At 44.6% G+C, this 22193-nt stretch overlaps 1 protein-coding gene across 2 annotated transcripts in view; it reads right to left on the reverse strand.

Annotated features, from left to right (window-relative positions):
- The window catches only part of ABTB3 (ankyrin repeat and BTB domain containing 3), a 162758-nt gene that overhangs the window by 7596 nt on the left and 132969 nt on the right, over nucleotides 1–22193 (reverse strand). Inside the window, exons 7-15 of one of the 2 annotated variants that reach the window (XM_054272949.1) lie at nucleotides 19491–19592; nucleotides 18300–18393; nucleotides 18052–18187; nucleotides 17467–17490; nucleotides 16196–16416; nucleotides 14596–14774; nucleotides 2897–3002; nucleotides 2000–2102; nucleotides 160–241 (exon numbers count right to left, since the gene is read on the reverse strand). In XM_054272949.1, coding sequence (XP_054128924.1) covers nucleotides 160–241; nucleotides 2000–2102; nucleotides 2897–3002; nucleotides 14596–14774; nucleotides 16196–16416; nucleotides 17467–17490; nucleotides 18052–18187; nucleotides 18300–18393; nucleotides 19491–19592 — 1047 coding nt within the window. The remainder of the gene's footprint in view (nucleotides 1–159; nucleotides 242–1999; nucleotides 2103–2896; nucleotides 3003–14595; nucleotides 14775–16195; nucleotides 16417–17466; nucleotides 17491–18051; nucleotides 18188–18299; nucleotides 18394–19490; nucleotides 19593–22193) is intronic. The other variant, XM_054272957.1, reaches the window with a different exon arrangement.

A 22193-nucleotide genomic window follows, 5' to 3' on the forward strand; every position in this document is an offset into this window, starting at 1 on the left:
CATTTGTAATCAATAGAACTCTGCAGTGCTTGAACAGAGATGAAGCCTGTGCTTGTGAAACCACTGCTCTGTTTATCAAATACATAGGTACTAATTTGGACAGGGCATGCGTGGTGTTCCTCTTACAAGTTCCATTCAAATTCAGCGTGGGGACTGTACCTGAAAGATGGGGTACTTCACATAGTTGATCTCAATACAAGTACTATCAGATGAGGGCTTGCTAGACAGCAATGCTTTAAACCTAAATAAAAAGGAGCAAAACTGAAATACCAGCCCAATTATCTCTGTAGAAAAATGCAGTAAAAACAGTACAGAAGTGCAATGGAATGACAGCATCAGTTCTTGCAAAAACCGTATACTGAAATGAACCTTTTTGTCACCAAAAAGCATCCAGATTTAGACACTAACATAAAGTTCAAACCAAAAGAAGCTTCTCTCTGTAAGATTTCAATTAGAAACTTCTGAAAAATACACATAATATAAAATAGATTAAAATGTACATCTGAAACTCAGATGCTGTAATGACACATATTACAGAACCAATTTTTTTTATCTTGAAGGCAACATGATCTTATACGAAGATCTGCAATGTTTAAAACCTGAATGTTTTCCTTTTTTGAGGGTGATAGATTTTGGCTTATGTCCATTACGCTGGTTTAAAAAATCTTTTGGAACAAAATAAAAAAAAGACATTGAGACTTTTAATGCTCCTATGCAATAATTGTGTGAGAAGAGGCATGAGAGAAACTGGATAGGTTACTGTTCTCTGATTATCGTAACCTGAAATTCAGACACAAGTTTCAGGACAAAGACCTCACATATTTTTAGTTAATTATTGCAAACTTATGTGAGATATATACATTTGTAACAATCTACTTCTCAAACCCAAGTATTCCCATTGATCAGAAGGTGAAAATGGGAAATGTGCTGCCAGAAACACCTGCCCTTGTACTTTCTCTCTTTATTAATTCATCTGACCTTCCAGCAGTAGTTCAGAGCTCAGCTTATCTATCAAGACCAGCATTTGCTGGATGGTAACCTTTCCCTCATCATGGCTGCATCTTGTTAATTAAAATACAGATAACAATTTACTTGCTTTCACTAGTGTCAAACTCTATTATGAACACAATTTAGTAAGCTTAAAGCTGGAGTTTGGAATGTATTTGTACATTACCAAGAAGCTCTAAACACCAATATCCATTTCTTAGTTGAAGGCACGGTCAGCTACTGCAGTTACTTCATTCAAATCTCTCTACTCTGTGATGTGGGTTGGCAGCACAAGTAGCATCAATTCCCATATTGCTTAAATCATCCAAACTCAGAGCTCTGTCCTTCTCACATCTCAAAATAAGCTGTTTTGAAGAGCCAGCAAGATTTGCTCAAAAGCACACCTTGAATTATACAGCTGCACACAAATATATAATGTTTGTGAGCAACTCTTGGGTTGGGTTAAGCTGGGAAACTCACATTCTGCCTTCTGAGCACAGGAAACCAACTATAAATACTGCCTTTGGATACAGTATGGTATGTTTCACAGCTATTTAATTCCATTTAAAAGTTGTTGAATGCTGTCAAGAATTGTGCGATAGTAGCTTGTTTTTCCTTGAGACTGCTGAAACTGATGCAAGGCAGGATTTAACCACTCACAAGAATTTACCACTCATTAAATTATTAATAATCAAAGTACCATGCCTCCTGTATGGTCGAGAACTGGGTGCAGTAATGAGCACCATGCCAATGTGCCTCAGTGCAACGAAGTCAGATACATGGCCAGAAGCATGGATCATTCACTGGATGAAAATCTATTGACAGGAGCACTTGTTAAATATCTGGCAGATCAACCAGAAACAAGCTGTGGGGATGTTCTGATTAAGAAAAACTTGAAGACTGGGCCACTAGCCTTTAAAGAACTGGGACAGCAAAACTAACAAACAAACCTCACAAACCCATAAATCAAATTCTATTTTTGTTAAAAACCAGAGATGTGTCTCTATTTTACCTTGGCGATGCAGTAAATAGCAACACTCGATGTGCATAAAATGGTCTTCCTTCCACCAGAAATGTGACATCTGACATCTCTTTATTGTTAAGAAAATGGGGATCTAGAATCACAAAAAGAAGGAAACAAAAAAGTCAATAACTTTAATTTGGAAGAGGTCTGGAACATACTGAATATTTCCCTGTTTTGACAAAAGAAAGCAATAGAATAGAAGGATATTGTTTTTAGTGAGTAAAGCCCATAAAGCTATTTTGGACAGCCTGAGACAACCACACTGAGTTCAGACAAAGGGAATTCAAAGCTCTGAAGTCCGTGACGACCTTTGCTGAAACAACAGCCAGCCATCCCTGCCGTGTGACACTGGCACAGCCTCCAGCTCTGCTACCAGAGCAAACTGCAGCTCAGCAGATGCTGGGGGGCCCTCTGCTCATTTATACTCTATTAGGCCACTCCCTGTGTGAGGAAGTTTTGTCAAGGGAAAGAGGGTCCCGGAAAATCAATTGGCTCTTCTCACAGTCCCATGAAAACACCCTGGGCTCTGCTGACCAAGCTGGGAGGGCTGTGCTGGTGCAGCATCACCTACAGCCAGCCAGGGTGGTTTGAGATCCCGACAGACACCTTGCTCCAGGGCCAAGGCTTGGATTCCAGCCTAATCAGCAACACAGACGAATCTTTGCAGATTTACAGCCCCACTCCAGTGCACCTGATGACCCTCCTGATGTCAATGGGAGTTTTAGGCCACGTTAAGTTTGGGGCCCTTCCTTCCTCTAATTCTGTCCTTCAAATTTTCTGACTTTGAGATTTTCCTGACTTGCGCCCTGCTCAGGCACCTGGTCAGCAGCAGACTTCCCACAGCTCTGCCTGGAGAGCTGGTGAGGATCTGGCAGTGACACTTACCCAGGCGGGAGGTCTGCTTGCGCTTAATCTCCACCAGCTTTGGAATTGGGTAGGGTCCATAGCAATGAGTGAAAATGACAGAGAGCTGCTGGCTGATCACCTCGTTCTATACAAAAGAAAACAAATGCATGCAACGTAAGATCAGTATGCAAAGGACATGTTATGTTGCTCTCAACAGCTGCCTGTTTTAAGGTGAAAAGTGTGACTGCTGAACCTTTATTAAAATAAGAGCTTACAATTATTAGCATTTGTTAGAAACTGCAGTCCTCATTTACTTGATTGCAATGTCTCCTGTACAAATAATTTTAAATGAAGAAGTCTTCTCCTTGGATGACAAGTCTTCTTTGCCTACAAAATGCCATAGCCCAGTCCCCTCTGCAAAAACAAAGTTCCTTTACAACAGTGAGTTCATTTTATTTGCAGACTTACTGTACTGGAAAATGATTTTTTTTTTGCTCTTTAGAAAATGGTCACTGGTCACGTCTTAGAAAACCCGAGCTACAGGCAGATGCAGCTGCACAGCCTGCAAACATTTTGAAGTGCAGTAGTCTCACACACAGACACTTCCTCTACAGAGTGACTGAGGCACCAGAGCCAGCCACTCATTTAATCCCAAATGTTTCTTTATGGGCTCTTACACCTCTGGCACCAGTGTGGGCACCACTGTGCTGTGGAAGCCAGACCCTCGTGGAACCAGGTCTGATCCCTGGCCTTTACCCTTTTCTGCCCCAACTTTGGGGGCAAGGCACCCATAGGATGCTTTCCTAAGCGCCTTGAATATTTGTATGCCTAAGATGCAAGGGTAGTGAAATGTATTTAATGCTTAACTACCTAAGTCCCAGATGAAAGCAGGATTTAAAAGCTTTGGCAAATTTTATCCCACACTTTGCTGATAACCAGAGCAAGTCTAGACAAGTTCAGCAGTGCCACACTGCTAATTCATGGTGACATCTTTTAACTACCCTGTTGGCTGGTGAGTCTCTCCACACCATGAAACTGTGAAATGGCAAGACACTTAGACATAAGAGGGTCAAAGACCAAGGAAATAAGCAGGTGAGGGGCAAAAAAAAATCATAGTATAAAAATTTGAGGAATATAGTTGTTATATTAAAAATATCTCCAGGCTTTAGAAGCAGAAATGGAAGCTTTCCTTGCTCTGAGCACATTTCAGAAGTCCTCCTTAAATCCCATGAGTGACAAGGAGGAGTGGCAGAGATGCTGTAATGACTCTCCAACTGAATCTAATCAAACAGGGTGGGAAGGGGTAGAGCTGTTCCCTCACAGGCACATGCTGATGTCAAAGGAAATTACACACACTCGCCGCAGGCAGGAGTTGGCTTCTATTACTACGTCAGATGTAGCACTGAAAGAAACTCTGAGATAAGAGAAACTCTCATACTGAGAGACACCATTCAGCAGGCACAGGGCCCAGCCCTCAGAAAGGGGCTCACTGCTGTGGCTCCAAGACAAGGAGGGCGTCTCACCCCAGGAGCATCTCACTGTTCTGCATCCTCCTGTGGGAGCTCTGCAAAGCGCCTCACAAAGGGAGTGAATCACAAGCTAAAGAGAAAAGGAAGATGTAAGGCCAGATTTCAAGAAGGAAGTGACTCAGCTGCTGGGAGGGTTGGGAGGGGAAGCTTTTAGACAGGGCAGAAAGAGCAATTTCTTCTCTGCTCAGAAGGGCTGTGCCAAAGCACCAGGGCCGACTGAGTCAGGCAGGGAGGAGTGTGTCCGGAGGGATGCTGATTACCAGCAGGGCAGCTCCCAGCTGGATCTGGCAGATGCTAGAAGTCAGATAATACAACAGAAGATGGGGACAATTCCATGGTTAGAGTGGAGGGAAGCTTCTGCAGAGGAGAAACAATGCTCACCTTTACCTGCAATGAATAAAAGCAAAGTGCACTGAAGAGGAGAGCTCCTGGCAGCCCCCTCCCTAATCTGCTGGGGTGCACAGATCCTGTGTCACTTTGGTTTTCCTGGGTTCCATGAACTCACCACTCCCAGCCACAGCTGTGCCCATGCAATAGCTTCTTAAAAACACACACATGCATCAATAAAGACAATGAATCCCCTCCTTCCAGAGTGTCTGTGGGAATGTGCTGATGGAAAATCTGGGTATTGGCTTTGCAGTGCCTCGTTAGGAGCTGGAGGCCCAACTCACCAGACCAAACCACAGCACCAGGGACCAGGACATCCAGCTGCACTGAGACCAGGGAAGGACAGGCCAAACTCAGCCACCCAAGTGGGAGAAGGAGAAGTCCAGCTAGTAAGTCCAGCCAACATAAAGAACCAGTCATGCCTGCAGACAATCCCATGGGAGCCTGCCTACATGGGCAAGGGGCTGCCAGCTCCCTGGGTCACCAGCTCTGTGGTGTGCAGATACAAGCCCATTACAAAACCTCTTTGCCCACAAGCCCATGAAAAAAGTGGTGTAAACTAAGCTCTAATTAGCTCAAAACGTGATACATCCACATGAGAGATGCTTAAAAACCCCAAGACATGGAACTGAGATGGGACAAAGAGAAAAGAGACCTTAGGATGGACACATCAAAGAAAGAGGGCCGTCAGACAAGACAGTGGCTTCAGACTTCCCATGCAGAACACTGACCTCATTTGGCAGAGAGGAGGCTGGAGATCTTTGGTTTCTACTGGTAACATTAAATACATCTCATACCATCCAAAAGCCAAAAAATGTGCTCAGCAAGAGCTGAAGCATGTGCTTATTTAGAGTCATTGCTAACAAACAGCAGCAAGGGAGGGGATTGGTAAATTATTACAGCACACCAAGTTTTCTCCCCACACCCCCAGCATGTAACCAAGCTCACAGGACTGTGGCACAGAATGTGCTCCCCACAGTGCCTCTGCTGACTTTTACCAATAAACCAGGCAGAAATAGGAGAGGGAAAAGGAATACTTCATCTGTAGCTGGATGGTTGGAGAAAAATTGGCTTTTTTGAGCCAAATCCTGCTCTTGGAGGACTTGGGCTGCCTGTGAAGTGTCTGGGAACAACTGAGAAGTCCATGACCTGGGGCACAAGCATTCCCCTGGAACAGGACACGTTCAGCCTATTCAACCTTCACCTTCACACAGTGCCCACCACTCAGGTACCCACACTGAGATGCTCAGAAGCTCCCATTTAAGCACCAAGATGGATAATTCTTCCCTGTTTATCCTTTCATCCTATCAACCTAACTGTGAGAGCCCAGCTGTAAGAGCTCACTGCAGCAGTTGTGGGCAGCAAGATTAACACTGGAGGAGCAAACCAAAGTTTGTTTTCTTGCTAGAGTTTGATGTTGGAACACATTGTGCCAGGATGTGTGAGGCTGGCACCTGGAGAGAGGCCAGCCTCCCTTCAGACACGGGCGTTCTTCTGCGCTCCAAGGGAGCCGACGCACATCTCCTGTGGGAGGGGGAAGAATGCTTGGCACAGGACATAATAAAAATATTTACCTAGCCACAGGGTAGTTTACAGATAGGGAAGAGGGAACAGGGAACAACAACAGCGAGTCTTCTGAGGGAGATGGTGCTTCCAGCAGAGAGCTGGTTGGTGAGCAAGCAACTTTGCTTTGTAGATATAAGCAGTCCCCTGACTTAAAAGCATTCTTCAGCAGAGATCTAAAGGAATTCCCCAGTCCTGCTGAATGCACTTGAACTGTGAGGGGAATTTATAAATTCTTTTGAAGCAAAGCTGGAGGCTTTCAAGTTGTTGGACCAGAGATGCCTTGTTGATTGATCTGAGAAGAGGTGAAGACCTGGGTGGGAAGGGCAGGGATGTTTTTTCTCAGTGTCCATCTGACAAGGGTCTGTGGCAGGATTCAGGGAAGTCTCCTCCAGGCTTCAGCACATACCTGGCAGAGCTTCCTCCATTCCAGGTTACACAGATCAATGCAGCATAGCCATTCTCAGATGTGTTCCTACAAGGTATTGGACACAATGGGAAATACACAGCCAATATTCTCCAGTGCCTGTGCAAGACACGTGTCTATGCCCCAAATTCTGCAGGGTGAAATGTGTGTGGCAGACTGCTCAAATCCCACTGCTTAGTTCTTACCAGCCTACAGACACCCCACCACCTCCACATGGCTGCCCTGAAGGGTAACTTCTTGTTAACAAGTCAGACTTCTTTCCTTTACCTCTGAAATCCCAAGCAATGTTTTGGCGTTTTCTTCTCCTGATGCTACATTCACCAGCACAGCTCCATTAATGCTGTTTTAACCTAAATCTGCCAGGCCCTCAAATTCCTCTACCAAACAGCCCAAAAACCAAAAGCTCAACACATGAAGGCAGAAAAAGTAACACTTATTCTTCTGGGCTTGGTGTCTGCCTATTAATACTCAACTCCTCAGCAAGCTGAGAAACCACACTGCTCAGAGAACAGGGCACTGGCAAAAGTATCTTCTCTCTCTGGTCCTGAGGATGCTTGGGGGACCCATTTCTCTGCTAAATGCAGAGTGGCAGAAGTGCTGTTTCCAGTCAGACATCTCACATGCAGTTCCCAGCAGCCGTAGTCTCAGGATACCCCGAGCCCATTGATGACTTATCCATGACATGCTGGGATACCCTCGAATGAGTCCTCTGTTCATGCTCCCCATTCCCAGAAAAAGATGATAAAGAATGAAGTAACAGAGAGGACTTCTTGCTGTCCCCCATTCCTGAACACTCAAACTCTGAGACCTTCTTTTCCATCTCAAAACTGTCTCCACCCTTGCACAGGTGATCCCACTACCATCCTCTTGCATAATTCATGCTCAGCAAATGCCTCAAAACTAAATAAATGCCACTTCAGATGGTCACTCCTAGATGGTTAAGCAGCATACACAGAATTAATATTAGTCAAACAGCTGGAAAGGGAGGGAAGCCCCAGAGGCTGGAGCTACAGTTAGAAGCAGTAAACTACACAACAAAATGGGTTTTGTTAGTGCTGGGCTCAAGCCTCTCCACTGCAAGCACAAACGGAAAAGAACTAATCACAGGTAAGGCAGAAATGGACTCTTCCATTGCTTCTGGGAAAGCTGCCAAGCCTCCTTTTCAAAAGGCTCTTTATATGCCAGCTGTGCATTGTATGTAAAAAGCTCAGAACCACGGGCACAGTCTAATCCCTGGGTGAGTGCCCAGGAAAGGGCAGGTGTCACATCCACGGCATTTATTTATTGTAAATGAAGAAGGCTCCTGCCTCTGGCAGGGGAACATTTTAGAAGGCAGCAGAGGGTAGGAACAAAATCAAACCTGTGTTAGTAAGTACCAAGCTGAATGTGTGTTATGAAACCCCGGGATGGGGTTAACAGTGTGTTATTAACATGCCACTCAGTACCTGGCGCTCGCATCTCACACGCAGAATGCAGGACGCACATGTGTGGATAACCTGGCTCCGGCTTGCTCGGAACTGTTCAGACACAGAAGTGCTACAAGTGACAATGGGCAATGCTACACATCACTGCAGTAGCTTGAGAACAGTGAAACCTGACTAACAAATCACAGCAAGTCCCAGCCAAAAGATGGATCACTGTGTGCTGGCTGGGCACTGGATGACACACAGAAGGGCATTAGCCACTCCATGGAATCCATAAGCAGACACTTTAGCATACTGGGATGTCTTCAGGGTTATTTTTAGTGCAGGTTTTGGTGTGCCTGTCTCCTCTGTGGAAACTCCACGTTTTTCTTCAGCTGAAGTATTTCAGTCATCAGCCAAAATACTCCATTTTCAGGGGTTAATTTTTCCAAGAAACGTAAAATATTTTGTGGGAAATAAATATCTTTTATTGCAATGAAAGCTTTCATTACAATAAAAGCTCAGTTTCCTGTTGAAAAGCAGTTCAACAAGACAGACAGACAGGAGTCTTTTCTGATGGTGTCCAGGTAAGAGAAACATGGACAGCACTCTCCCAGGGGAAGACTGTCCTTGGGACACGATTATAACAGAGTGCCAGTCCTAGTGCTATGTAGGGTTCACCTCTCCTGTCTACCCTTAGCCCTTCCTGCAGAGCAGGGCACTCTGGCTTCATGTAACAAATACAGCTTCACTCAAACTCATCTGAAACATTCATTTCAGCCCACCATGAAGCAATGGGAAAAAGTTGAATTTTCTAGCTCTTTGTCCTCCAGTGTCACTTTCTAGGTCATATGCATACCCTGGGGAAATAACTGATTTTTGCTGACCACCATGCCTGGACTTAGTAGAACACACACATGAGCTGAGCCTGTTGACATTCTCCAACATTTATTTTATAAGAATCAAATCCAGAAAAACAAGGAAATCAATCCCAGCAACAGAGAAACTGAATGCTCATCTCAAGCTTCAGCATCTGAAAGTTTTCTTGGAACACAACAGCCAGATGCTTCATTCTTTCCTGCTGCGTTCTGTTTGATGGAGACATGAAAATACTTTTTCAGTAGTTACTGCATCTCTGACAGAGGCTGTCTCTGAAAAGACATATTTTAAAAATATCCCAAAACTTTCCTTTTAACAGATTTCAGTTTCCAAATGGAGAAGCTACTGCTGAAAGAGTACCTTAGCTTTAAACCATATAGGCTAGATTTCTCAAGATACCCACATGCCTGGATCCTTTTGGAATTTTAAAACTGGTTATTGTTCTGAATTGCTATTTGTTCTCAATAACTGTCAACACCAGACTGATGGCTGTTATTCAAGCAGCTCAGCCTTCCAAAAGAGTCTGTGCACTCCTGCATATTTCTTCAGCTGCCTGTAGGTGCATTTTTAAAGGTTCGAAAACTCCAGCAATTTTAGATCCTGAGAAAACATCTTTATAAAGTAGTTTCCTGCATCTTTCAACAAGCCTGGGCTGCCCAACACCTCACTAATGGGCTAAATATTAAAATAAAATAAATAAAATAAACACGTTGTCATGGACAGAAATGGATTGGAAGGATGGAGAGAGACCTTCAGAATGCAATGAAGGTGTGGCGGTGAAGGATTGCTCCTATGACTTTCTCAAGCTGATTCAGTCTTAAACAATACACTAGCAGGAACACTTATAATCCTAAACCAAGTTTTCCTGGTGTGAAGCACCTCTAGGAGCTTCAGACAATGCTTCAGCACATGTGCTCAATGCACATGTAGACTCACACATGCCCTTCAGCAATGCATGGCCACACAGGATCTAAAGAAATGGCAAAGAGCTCCTTTACTTACTGGTCCTATGAGGGAAAGGGAGAAAGCTGTAAGAGAGATTATTTGGAATTAAAAGATTGTGTATTGTCTCCAAAAAAATAGGCCAAAGACAAGCTGATATAAATTGCTGTGGGCAGAAAAAGCAGTGGATGAAACTGGCTTGTGACCTCATCCAACTGGCAAAGGTGCTGGCTAACCTACATGGAGGCAGCTGGGTTATTTAATGACAATTCAGTCTTATGCAGAGCCCTGGAGTGCAAACCTAAACTCAACTTCCTCCAAAGGCCAGATGTGTTTAACTTCCGAGGTTGTGGGCTTGAGTCTGTTTTTTCAGGTTGTGGAAATGTCAAGATCAAACAGAACAGCTCCAGGATTTTCGTAGACAGAGGACACAGAAGCATCTCTGCACATTGAGTGTATTATCCTTAGGAGAATCTCTGCAAAAACAGAAGAGCTGACCTGCGAGCCTCACCTCAGGTACTACAAGCCCATGGACCTGGATGCAGCCCCCACACAGCTCTTTTAAAAGCTTCTATTTGGTGGGAGGCACTCCTCAGGTAAATATGGTCCTCTGACATGGGGCAGGTGGGCAATCCAACTCAGAGTCAAGCTCAGGCAATGCAAACATCAACCTCAGCTGGAGGAGAGGGAAAGCTTCCAGTAGGGAGTTTGGGGGAGTTTTCCCAGGCCATGAAGAGCACAACACACATATCAACAGGCAGGAATTCAGTTATATCTTCCTATCATTCTTCCATAACAAGATCTACAGCATTATTTTAATTTTGAGGGACTCAACTCTGCTCTACATAGCAGCTAAAGTTTAGCTCACGGCTAAACTCACTCCCAGAAGTGACTCTCTGGCTTCTGCCTCACACAGCCCTGTCAAAACCACTTCTAGTTTGTGTGTTTGTCTTCCAAAGAGACTGAATCCATCCCCAAATGGCAGTGCCTTCCTACCCATGCAGTGTCCCAAAACCATCATGTGTCATCGACATTTTTCAGGTTGTTGGAGTTTTCCAGTTAGGGTTTTGCTTGCTTTTAAGAGAGGTGCCTTAAACTGAGCTCTCAATGTCTTTACCACAGATGTTGCTTTTCCAGAGTGCCTTGACCCTGATCTTTAATTTGGTAATGACCCAAGCTCACTGCAGGACAGCAGGAGCTGCAGAGGGAGCAACTGCAGATGGATTCTCTGTCTGTCCTCACAGCTCTGCCTCAGCAGCATGGAAACACTGCTACTTCCCCACTCCCCATGCAATTCTCAATGGTGCAGCTGATAGAAGACATTTAAAGGGATGAAAGGAAATGAAAGAGCTCCATCTCACTGGAAGCCACCAGGAGCTGGGTATCAAACCTTCAGCTGTGCTTTTGGAAGACTTCCTCCAGGGCTTCAGTGCAGCAGTGAACAACCCATGTGCAACCTATGCACTGTTCTCCCCCACTGACTTCACAGCTTGAAGAAAGGCAATAAACCCAGGGACTTGAGCTCAGCCAGTTTTGCCTGACTCACCGATCTTTGTTGCTGTTCTGTGTTACTGCATCAGGACTTCTGCAATTTTTTAAATTTGTTTCTACCGTCAGCATCCCAGCACATAGATGGGAATGGAGTTCCACCCTGCCACCCTACAGGTCACCAACACCAGTGCTAGCAGAGCTCCCACATAAACCCTCACATCTGTATCCTCTAGAAACAGGCATTTTATAAACCATCAGTAAGAAAAAAGGGATTCCTCATATCTGACACCGTTCTTGTAGGTTTTGGTTACATTTTCTTTAGTATTTCCATATCTATTGTATTTGGCCATTTTTTTGCCCTGGGAACCTGCAAGAACATTTCGTACGACAGTGCAAAGCAGAAGGTGGGGACAGAAAGTTTGCTTCCTACCCTGAGACCTGCCCTTATGTTTCCATGTGATTTTTGGGGAGCTTCTCTGGCCAAATTACTCAACACTATGAATTGCTGTCTGGCTTATCCAGGTTATCACAGCCTCTGAGACTGGGACTGTCACTCCATGAGACACTGAAAATCTGCCTGTTTAATTACCTCAGTTTCCCTGTTGGTGAAGGGAGGATAAGATCTTCTTTCATGTCTCAACTCATTAATATTAGTAAATTGTTCTGAGATTATGGGATAGCTGGAACTATTTATAGGAACACAAAATGCCATTTCTACTAGGTGCAAGTTGCCATGCAATTAAAATATACCGAGCACCACAATATGTAGCAAATGGGACATCTTGTTTTACATCAGCAAAGAACTGCTAAGTGGCTCTCTGCTTCCTAGTTGCTTATTTTATACTTTTTGCCCTGAAAAACTCATTAAGGAAATGTACTGGGCCAGACTGTGATGTTTAGCAAGAGTCATAATCTCTCTCAGAGCTTCCAGCCCACAGGGAAAAGCATGTCCATGTGGGAAAATCAAGCTCCTCTCTCCACAGCTCTACAAAATGCAGAGCTTTACAGTTTGCTGTCAAGAGAGAGGGATGTGAACCACAGTTATGGCCCTTCTGCACCTCTTAAAGGAGATTTCTTTTCTGTGGGTATACACGAAAATCTCTGCTCTCAGCCCTTCCAGAGAAGGAGAACAGAAGATCTTTTAAATCTCAGCTCTCCTCAGCTGCCTTCTATGGAGTGACCAGGGAGAACTTTTATTGGCTCATTCTCCTACAAATGAATTTATGTAGATTCCTTCCAAAGGGCTGCATAGTCTCTTTCCTCATTTCTGTCTGGGAGAGCTTTGTAAGAGGCCATTTGGACAAGACCACCACAATAATTCATAACATTTGCAGACAATTTGTAAACCCTTACAGTGTCCCAGAATGATAAATTATTTTTTCTAAGACAATGAAACACTGTGTGAGTGTGTGTTTGTGAATATGCATGAAGACAGGCAGTTCCCCCAGGGGCAGGCATAAAGATCAGCACAGATTTCCTCTCCACCATGTAGGGTTTTTGTGATACTTCAGTTGTTTTGCCCCTCCAGATTTTAGGTTTCTAAGTGAACCCAAAGCAGAAGGCAGCAGTCTTATTTATCCAGGTATTTATATATCCAGGTCTCCTACAACAGACTGTGGAAGATGTAGATGTACTAAAGATATAATCCTACATAAATGATTTATTCTAATGATGATTGCTGGCCTTGGCTTCAGCCACCCAGGAGAAAAGCAATTAAAGTCACTCCTCATCCTAAATTACAAGGCCTCAACTTATTCTCTGTTAAGTTTTCAATATGATTAGCTTCATATCAACTTCCAAACCAAGCAGCACTTTGCTGGTAGTTTCTGGATGAACATACATCAACCCAAGTGAGTACAAAACAAGGAATCTACAAATCCTAGGATTTGGAACAATTTCCTAAAACCTATCTCAAAATATTCTCCATAAATACTCATCCAATATAAACTATTACCTTGCAAAAGCAAGGCTCATGGGAGCAAAAATCAGAACAATGCTGGAACAAATACACAGGATTTGCTTAAAACTCTAGGCCAAGCCTGCTTTTGTAGCAAGATACAAGAAATAAATCCATGTAGGCCATCATTAGCTATACCAAGTCTGGAATATCTAGTACTGAGTACCTATACCAGAACCTGTCCCCTTTTCACATTATTTAGGCTATTGCTAAAAATTATTTGCTCCTTGCTGTTACACATAGAGTTGGGTGGTGAAAATTACTTGCTTTCAGTTTAACAATTAGAAGGCCATATTGACATGTATTGTGGAGTATGAGGAAAAATAACACCAATCAAATAATTTTGATGCTTTTCATCACTACAGTGTTATTCTGGTAACAGTGGACAGTGACTGGGCATTCCTTGGGAGTGACTGACTCTCGGGGGACCGGCAGAGAAGAGACTATTGGTTATAACAAGTTTTAAATTCTTCTAGGTAAGACATTTCCCTCTCCTTGCCAGCTCCACGATCATCCCTTTTGCCATTATACTTCCATACCCAATGGTACCTCCTTGGAAAGGTTTTGTGAGTCTGATTTGCTTGGCTAAAAAACGTCAGCTGAAAGAAAAAATCTGGGGAACCTGCAAGTACAAACACACACACAGAAAATTTGAAAAAATTATCCTTTTCTTTGCTCGTAGAAACCAGTCTCCTCACAAGGTTTAGAAGTCCAAATCCCACATGAAGGGAAGATAAAATCATGACAAGCTAAAGAAATCCAAAATAAACATGAATATTAGCTTTGTTGTATAGTTCTGTAAAGCAAGCTGGGTGAAAATACTCTTTGGGTTGATTTGGTTATCAACATCTCTTGCCACACTGCCATGACCCTTTTGACTTTAATTTCACCACTATGTATCACTTTTGTTGTTGTCTCTCCAGCTTACCGCTAGCATCTGTTATTAGGATGTTCCAGTAGGAGCAGAGATTAGCCTGTGTGTTTATAACCCATGGTTCCACAGTGAAAAAACCCAAGATACATATCAATCCAGATAATAATAATCCTGTATAGTCTAAACAACCTTTGGGAGAGCTGTTCAAGAATAATATTGCAAGCTTTCGTGTCTTATAGGATGGGAAAAAGGCTGATTTGCTTTAAAACACACAATTTCATCCTACCTTGCTGGCCTTCAGTATCTCAAACATCAGAGGCAGCCCTTGTGTGATGAGCTCCTCAGTGTACTCCTCTTCCTGAATGGACTTGAACTCCTTGAGCAAGCACTGGATGAGGGGCCGTCGGTGCTGCTGGAAGGACGTGCGCAGAGACTCCAGCCACGTGTGCAGTGTCCAGGGAACACCTGCACACAGAGGACACAGCTCATCCCAGCTCCAGGCAACGACGCGCCCTTCTGCTTTTTTACCTTCGCTGATATTAAGACTTCAAGCGAAAGCTGCCAAATCATTCAAGAAATCAAATTTCTATTTATCCCTACTTGAGAAGGCTGATGGTTATCAGTACATCCCAGAGCTAATGCACAGAGGCTTTCCTCCAAATGCTAAGAGAGAAAACTGTGGTCTCTCTGCTCATCTAGCCTTCAGCTTCTCTGCTGAGACTACCAATTTGTGGTAATTGCTGTGGTGCTCTGCGTTGCAAAAGCCTTTTGGAAACTAGATTTACACTAGCTCATTTGTTTGAATGTGGCCCTGGAGAGCCATTAAAAGGTGAAAAAAACGGATTTTGGTCCCTACCTACCTGGATTCAAATTGGTGGTCTTCAGATTAAAACTTGCTTTAAGTGATACCCCATGTCCTCTCCTGATCATTAGCATTTTCCCTAAAGAGTACTGAGCGAGTTAAGCAGATCAGCCCTTTCAAGCAGCTTGTCATGGCAGAGCCACTCTCCAGGAAGTTAAAGGGAACTGCTCCCATGCACTGAGCGAGAAAGCACATGGAGCTGATGTACCTCTGCAGGCATGAGGCTGGATGTGACCTACTTTCTGCTCTTATAGAATGGAGTGGAAGGAAATATAAGGCTGGTGTTTGGCAAGTGAAAGTTTTTCCTTCTATGTCAGAAAATGTTCAATGCCTGCAGAGCACCCCTGCCACTCTCCTCTCATTCATTTTCAGATCTTTGCCTGCACAGTCCACTGCACGCTCTGACCCACATCCCATGGCCCCAGGACTGGAGCACCGCCCCAGGCAGAGGCACACCAGACACTTGGGTCTCTATTTCTCTGTGAACAGATGAATGGGGATGGTAAACACACAGTCCAGATCGATTTCCATCTGCGTCAAACAACCACCCTGCCCACAGGCAGAAGCAACTTCACCGGGGGCTGGTATTATGTTCAAGTCCCTCACTGGCAGAGCTGGCATACCAAGGAGTCGGCTCCCTGCTCCTGCCTTCAGAGTCTCAGAAAATAAAGTTGTTTTAATGGTGGACTGCTTTAAAGCAGAGTGCAAAAGAGAAGCAGCTGGAAATGGCCCATTACAGCTGAACACTGCCCCAGAGCCTTACCTACACTCTGCCATGCAGCAGTGCAGATGGCTCCTGGTGGAAACCACTGTGTCCTGCAGAAAAAAGCCACTGGCCCCTGAACAGGGTGTGCTGTGGAGCTGGAATGGGCCGGGAACCTGTCAGATCTCCCACCACCTTCCATTCCGAAAGAGTTGAGGAAGATGTGACCGTGGCTGGTTTAAGCAACAGCCTGTCAACAGGGACATGTTTCTCAGAGTGGTTTTTCCCCGTCCGAAGCAGAGGAAGGAGGCCAGCACTGACCTATGCTCCGGATGTCGATGGTGACGTCCACGTAGCCGTGCTCGGCGCTGTGGTACATGGCCTCCTTCAGGGCCTTCAGCTTGGCCTTGCTGTTGCGGCTGGCGCAGAGAGGAGCTGCTGCCGAGTCGGGCAAGTCTGTGCCCTCAGCCAGGATCTCCTCCAGGGACAGGATATCGCTCTTCTCCTTCTCCGGCTGAGCAAGCAGCTTGCGGAAAACATTCCTGTCAATCACAGCACGACACAGAGGGGGAGAGGGGGCAGGAGAGGAGAGGAAAGGGAGAGCAGTCAGTGGCCAGGCTTTCACTGCACTGGGCTTACTCGCTGTGTGGCAAATTAGGACACCTACCCAAGAAATTACTCCAGCTAATGGCAGAACCAGCTGAGAGCAGACCCAAGGCAAGCACAGCTCCCACTAGCCCACCTGCACTGCCTGGGACACATCTGCAAGTCACTGCTGTCGTGACACAAACCGCACAGATGTCGCATGAGGGGCGGCATCTTGTGGGAACAAAGACTCGTGAGCTAAACGTGACTCAAGACTTCTTCAGCAACCAGGGAAGGCCAAGGTGCCTCTGGATAAGCTCTTGGGACTCCCACCATGGCAGCCACCTGAGAAGGGAGCTGCCTGGAGCTACTGAAAGCACCACCACTCGATTCACACTCAAAGCAGTCTGGGAAAGCTAGAGCAGCTAGACATTCAACAAGGCCAGTCAGGGCAGGTTCAAGCACAGCTGGGACTACTCTACAAAGCCACTGATCCAGCTGGGCCATCAAATAACAAAACCCAAACTCAGAGACTTTGTGCCCTCAGGTTCACACCAGAATAACTCATCAACCTCAGCAGTTTCCCTTGGTTTTGCAGCTGTGAGAAGAGAAACCAGGCTGGCTCCCAGCCCACCCTCCTTGTATCCCAGTGTCCCCCCTGCTCCCACTTACACTGCAGCATGGCGTGTCCCAAACTAATTTAGGGCAGAGATGGAAGGAAGGAGATGTGTGTGAGTGTTATACAGGTAGGAACACAAGAGCTAGAGTCTGTGACATGGACAGCCAGCAGCCAAGCCATAGAGAGCCCCAGGTTCTCCTCACGCCTGTGGCTTCCATTCACACTGAGTGAATGTGAGACTTCAACACCCAAAGTGTCCCGTCTGTGCCAGGGATCCCTGCAGGCTCCAGATGGACAGAGCTGTTGAACCCACCCTGACGTGCCGTGAGCGTGTTGTTAGACTGGCAGCTCATCTCTAAGCAAACACACGGTAGGTACTGTCTCTAACCTGTATCTATGTTCCTCTGGATGGCTACAATCAGAAAAGTAGGAGTGTGAAGATCATGATACTAATTCATTACACTGCAGTCAACTCCTGAGCGTTGCAAGGTCATGCATGCTGGGTGCTCATCTCAGTAGTTCTTTTTTTTTTTTTATATTTGCAGCATACAAACAACATTAAGACACACAGGACTTTACAGCAAACATAGATGCAGAAAATCTATTCAACAAAATCAAGGCTGCAGCAGTACAGACACAATTCACTCAAACCTGAGAAAAATATCAAGAAATTCAGAAGGAATGCTTTTGACATTCCTGTCTGCTGTCACATCAGCTGCCATTTAACAACCACTGCATTGAACATACCACAAGAAGTCCCCTTCCTTTTTTTTTTTTTTTTTACATCAGAAATCAAAACGGAGCTTGTACCACCAACTGGTTTAATTCACATGCTAGCAGAAAGCCTTACGGCTCTGCTCAGTTGGTGGCATGTTCAATTGTTCATGCAGAAATTTCACCCATCTGCTCAAATTGGATGCCCAGGCAAAAAAGTAGCACTTGAAGGATGCCACTAGACTTGTTCCCACTCTACCTGTGTCCATGTGCAGCAGCCTGACTGAAAGAGTTCATGTCACCTTGTGGAGTCATGGAAATGCCATTCCTGTACATTGTTCCTATCATGGGGTCAGCTCCTCGCTCCAACAGCAAACTGACCAGTTCAAAATTTCCTGCAAGGCAAGAGATGCAATTTTACTCCTTTTGAAATCCAGTATTTGCTCACCTAAACCACAGATCCCAGCTGAGGAATTGTTACGATGGAAGGAGGAAGAAAGTCCTTACCAGCCGCTGCTGCCAGCTGTAAAGGAGTTTCAGAGTAATTTTCCTCTCCATGTTCTAAGGAACCTTCTACCTTTGCTCCAGCATCCAGCAATAGCTAGAAAAAAAATTCACCATTTAGAGCATTTGGGGGTATCACACTCTGAAGAGTTCATGAACAGTGACAAATGAGAATCTAATGCTTCTTGTTATCTGCAAACCCAATACAATGGAGACACGTGACATGCAAATTCTGCCCATTGTTTCACAGAGGCAAATTCATTCCTTTTTTCGCTCATTTTACGCTGCCAAACATCAGAAGCTCCAGCGTCCAACTTCAGAGCCAAAAAAGTGTAACCCAGCGTTTTTGATGGGAAATGGGATAAGGTCAGTGTTAGGAAGTAATGCACTGGAGATGGAAGAAAGTTAGCCCGACAAGCATCCTTCCTTCATGGTCTTCTAGAAGCCCAGCACCATCCAAAAATGGATCAGATTTCAATTGTCTCCATCTTTTATATGAAGACCAAAAGCAAGGCAACTCTTAAGAACCAATTACAGCAATGAGTCCAAAAGCTGTGGTCTCCATCGGGGACACTTCCACGTAAGTAGCAGCAGTGCTGAAAACAAAAGTGGCCAAGGAGAGCAGGATGGAGCCTGCGCTCCAGCTCCCTCTTGGCCATTTCTGTCTTAAGGCCTTCAAAGTTTTGGTGCTTGAGTGTGTCACAGACACAGCTGTTTTGAAGAATAAACCTTCCCAACTTTTGAGATGCCAAAGCACGGAACCAGCACATCCCACATGACACCTGGATGGGCTAAGGAGAGTCAGGGATTCTCCCCCTCTGGAGCAGCACGAGGGCTGTTGTCCACCTCTCTCCTACCAAGGCAGCACTTTTGAGTTTGCTAGAATATTACAGTGTAAGAAAGTGCAATGAATGAATAAACAAACACATAAAACAAGTGGTCAGGAAGGAGCACAAGGAGTTGTCAGACTTTCTTTGGTGCAACTCTGCTTTAAAATTGTCCTATTTAAGCCTCATATTGGTTAAGTTTTGACACCATATTCACTTTGCAAGTCTATCATGTATCAGTACACTCTTGAAGCAGAAGTAACCAATATGAGTATGACAAGAAGATGCTGGTTTGAGATGGATGTAATTAGAACTGAAGAGGAGAAAAAAGAAAGAATGAGATGCAGGTAGGGAAATACAATAATACCTGAACTACAGGAATATGTCCATGCAACACAGCAAATGTCAGAGCTGTCCAATGGCGGGTCTCAGGGTGGACGGATGGGTATTTATGAGCAGTACTGACAACCTATAAACAAATTAAAGTTATTTTTTTTAAGAGCTATATGTAACAAAATTCAACTTGCCTGAAAGCCAGGCATGTGAGGGAGTAAGTGAAATAGAAAACCTGGGAAAGGTGCTTTAAAAAATTATTGGCTTCATTTTTTTACTGCAAAATTTTTCTCGATATTAAAACTCTTTGTGCTGATTTGACAGCTTGATTTGAGTTCTTACCAAATGAAGTCTTTTACCAACTACTGTAGCTCCATCTAAACCACTGGCCACCAGATTCTTTTGCACAAGGGCAAAACATCCACAGCTGGTTCTAACAGCACACACTGGGGAAGTAAGGATGGATCAGAACATTTACAGCTAAAGACCACTCCCACTGACTTCACCAGGCCATGTACCAACAGCCCTGGGTCTTGGGATTGCTCCAGGCCCAGCCAAATTTCTTTGCACTTAAATAAGTACTTTTGTCACTGCTGTCATGAAAGACACATCACAAGCCCTACCCTGGAGTTTGCAGGCATTCTTCCAGGCTCTTCCTCTCTCACCAGAGGAAAAAAAAAAAGTCTGAAAAGTGATGGGGCAGAGTGTCACTTCAGAAATGTTTAAGAAAATCTCCTTTTACTGCCTTCTCCTGTCTGAGTTGAGCTAAAAGTGCTGGGTAGTGACAGTTAAAAGAGATGCAAACTATATCCTCAGAAAACAAAATGCTATTCTTCAGGTTGCTCCTTCTATTTTCTATGCCTTAGTGCCTGGTGCCTGTAATGTAGACATTGGGGAAGATGAACAACCATTCTTTGCTTCAGTTTCCCTGTCTTAAAGATGGGGGTATTAATATTGATGAGGTTCACAGAGCTGGTAGAATCTAATGAACATTTGCAATCCAAGGCTGTGCACTCAGATGGAGTGTGACACTAAAATTCAAAATCTTGTTATTGATCTTCAGAGGAGGACTAAAATCAGAGTAAAAGATGCACCATCTCTCTGTCTCACCAGCCAGCTCTGCTTTCACTACCTTGTCTGAAGCACTTTAATCCATACAGGGGAGCAGGGCCAGTCATTAAATATCCAGTTCCAGCAGCAGCTCACATTTCCAAGTGCCACATGCAGGGTTTTGCTAGATGCAGGCCCTCAGTCCCAAGGACAGGGATGAGGGCAAAATCTGAAGACCTGTGCATGCAGATCCCACAGCTTGCCAGATCTGCACCAGCACCTGGCTGTTACCACCCAGATTTGCCAAAGAGAGAGCTCAAAGGGCACCACAAGGAGTGTGCTGGCCTCTGAACAAGGACACAGGGCTCTTAGGGGCTGGGCTGGGTCACAAGGCATAGGATTGAGCAGCTCAAGCCTTGGGGTTTGGGATGTGGAGCAAGAGCAGCAGAGGGGAAGGATGGGCAGGACCATGGCTCAGTGAATGCACCCAGCTCCTCCTCAAGCATGGTTCCCACCACTGTTTGGGGCAGTCCATGGAAAGCAGCAAAGAAAATGAAGTCATTTAAACTCCTTTGCTCCTTTTTGTTTTGTTGGTTTTTCTTGGGTGTTTTTTTTTGGTTAGTTTTTTTTTTCCAAGTCAGAGTTCTCTCCAACACAGTGTTTGCAAAAGACCTGTGCCTGGACAAGCTTTTAAGGATGAGACTGGCTGAGCAGCTACAGGTCCCACTGAGTACAGAGCAAACTGCAGCTTCTCAGCACATCTGGAAATGAGTCCATTTTCACTAAGGGTGGGCAATCAAAAAGGGAGGTGCCCAGCATTTGAGGCTACTTTTGGAAACATATTTGCAAAGTGAAAGGGAGAAAATTATGCAGCACCTGACAGAGCATTTATTTTTGTTCATGGTTGATTTGCCTTTTTTTTGCCGTAATTGCCCAATTTGCACAGTTGGTTGTGGTGTGCACAAATCATCGTATAATTGCACGCCATAATTATTCACAGTTCTTGTCCAAAAGTGTTTTCATTTGATTTTAGAGCAAACACTCTACAGCAGTGCATTGGGGAGGTTCACATTCCTCACTGGAGTTATTCTCTCATATGTCAGCAGTTTCAGGAAAACTGTTTAAATTTGCATTTGATTCAAGCCTGGAAGATTACTGGAGCAATTGGGAGGACTGCTCCTAATGAAAATTCATCCTAGGAACCAAATAATGCCACTTCACATCTGAGCCACGAGGCAGGGTTAAGGAAGAGATCAACCTCCCTGCCCATCCAGTCTTTGGTCTGACTAGGGGTTCAATCATTCAGTTACTGCCAGCTCTGAGGGTCCTGTGCTTGGCTGTGGGGAACTGAAATCACCAGCTGATTTCACAACATGGTAGTAGCACTGTCAGTCTCCTATGGCGGACATCAGTTTCTGTTTTTTAAACTGGACTTTTTAAAAGTGCAAAACGTCTGTCTGAAGCAGTGACTCCAATTTATCAACTCGCTCAAGTCCAAACAGAACAGATGGAACACAGATAAGTGAAGCAGACAGCTTAATTTACTCATGACCTCAACAACTTGAAACTGGAATCATTAACAAATAACTCTTCACGGATTTTCAAATGACTCTTAAAAAATGTACATACCTGCATTGCACGGGGTTGGACAACAATCTGTTTGGTGGACAGATTGTCTGAGTTTGTG

Source organism: Melozone crissalis, unplaced genomic scaffold (genome assembly GCF_028551555.1).
Source record: "Melozone crissalis strain CALT ecotype California unplaced genomic scaffold, PUWL_Pcris_2 ptg000004l_1, whole genome shotgun sequence".
Taxonomy (NCBI): Eukaryota; Metazoa; Chordata; class Aves; order Passeriformes; family Passerellidae; genus Melozone; species Melozone crissalis.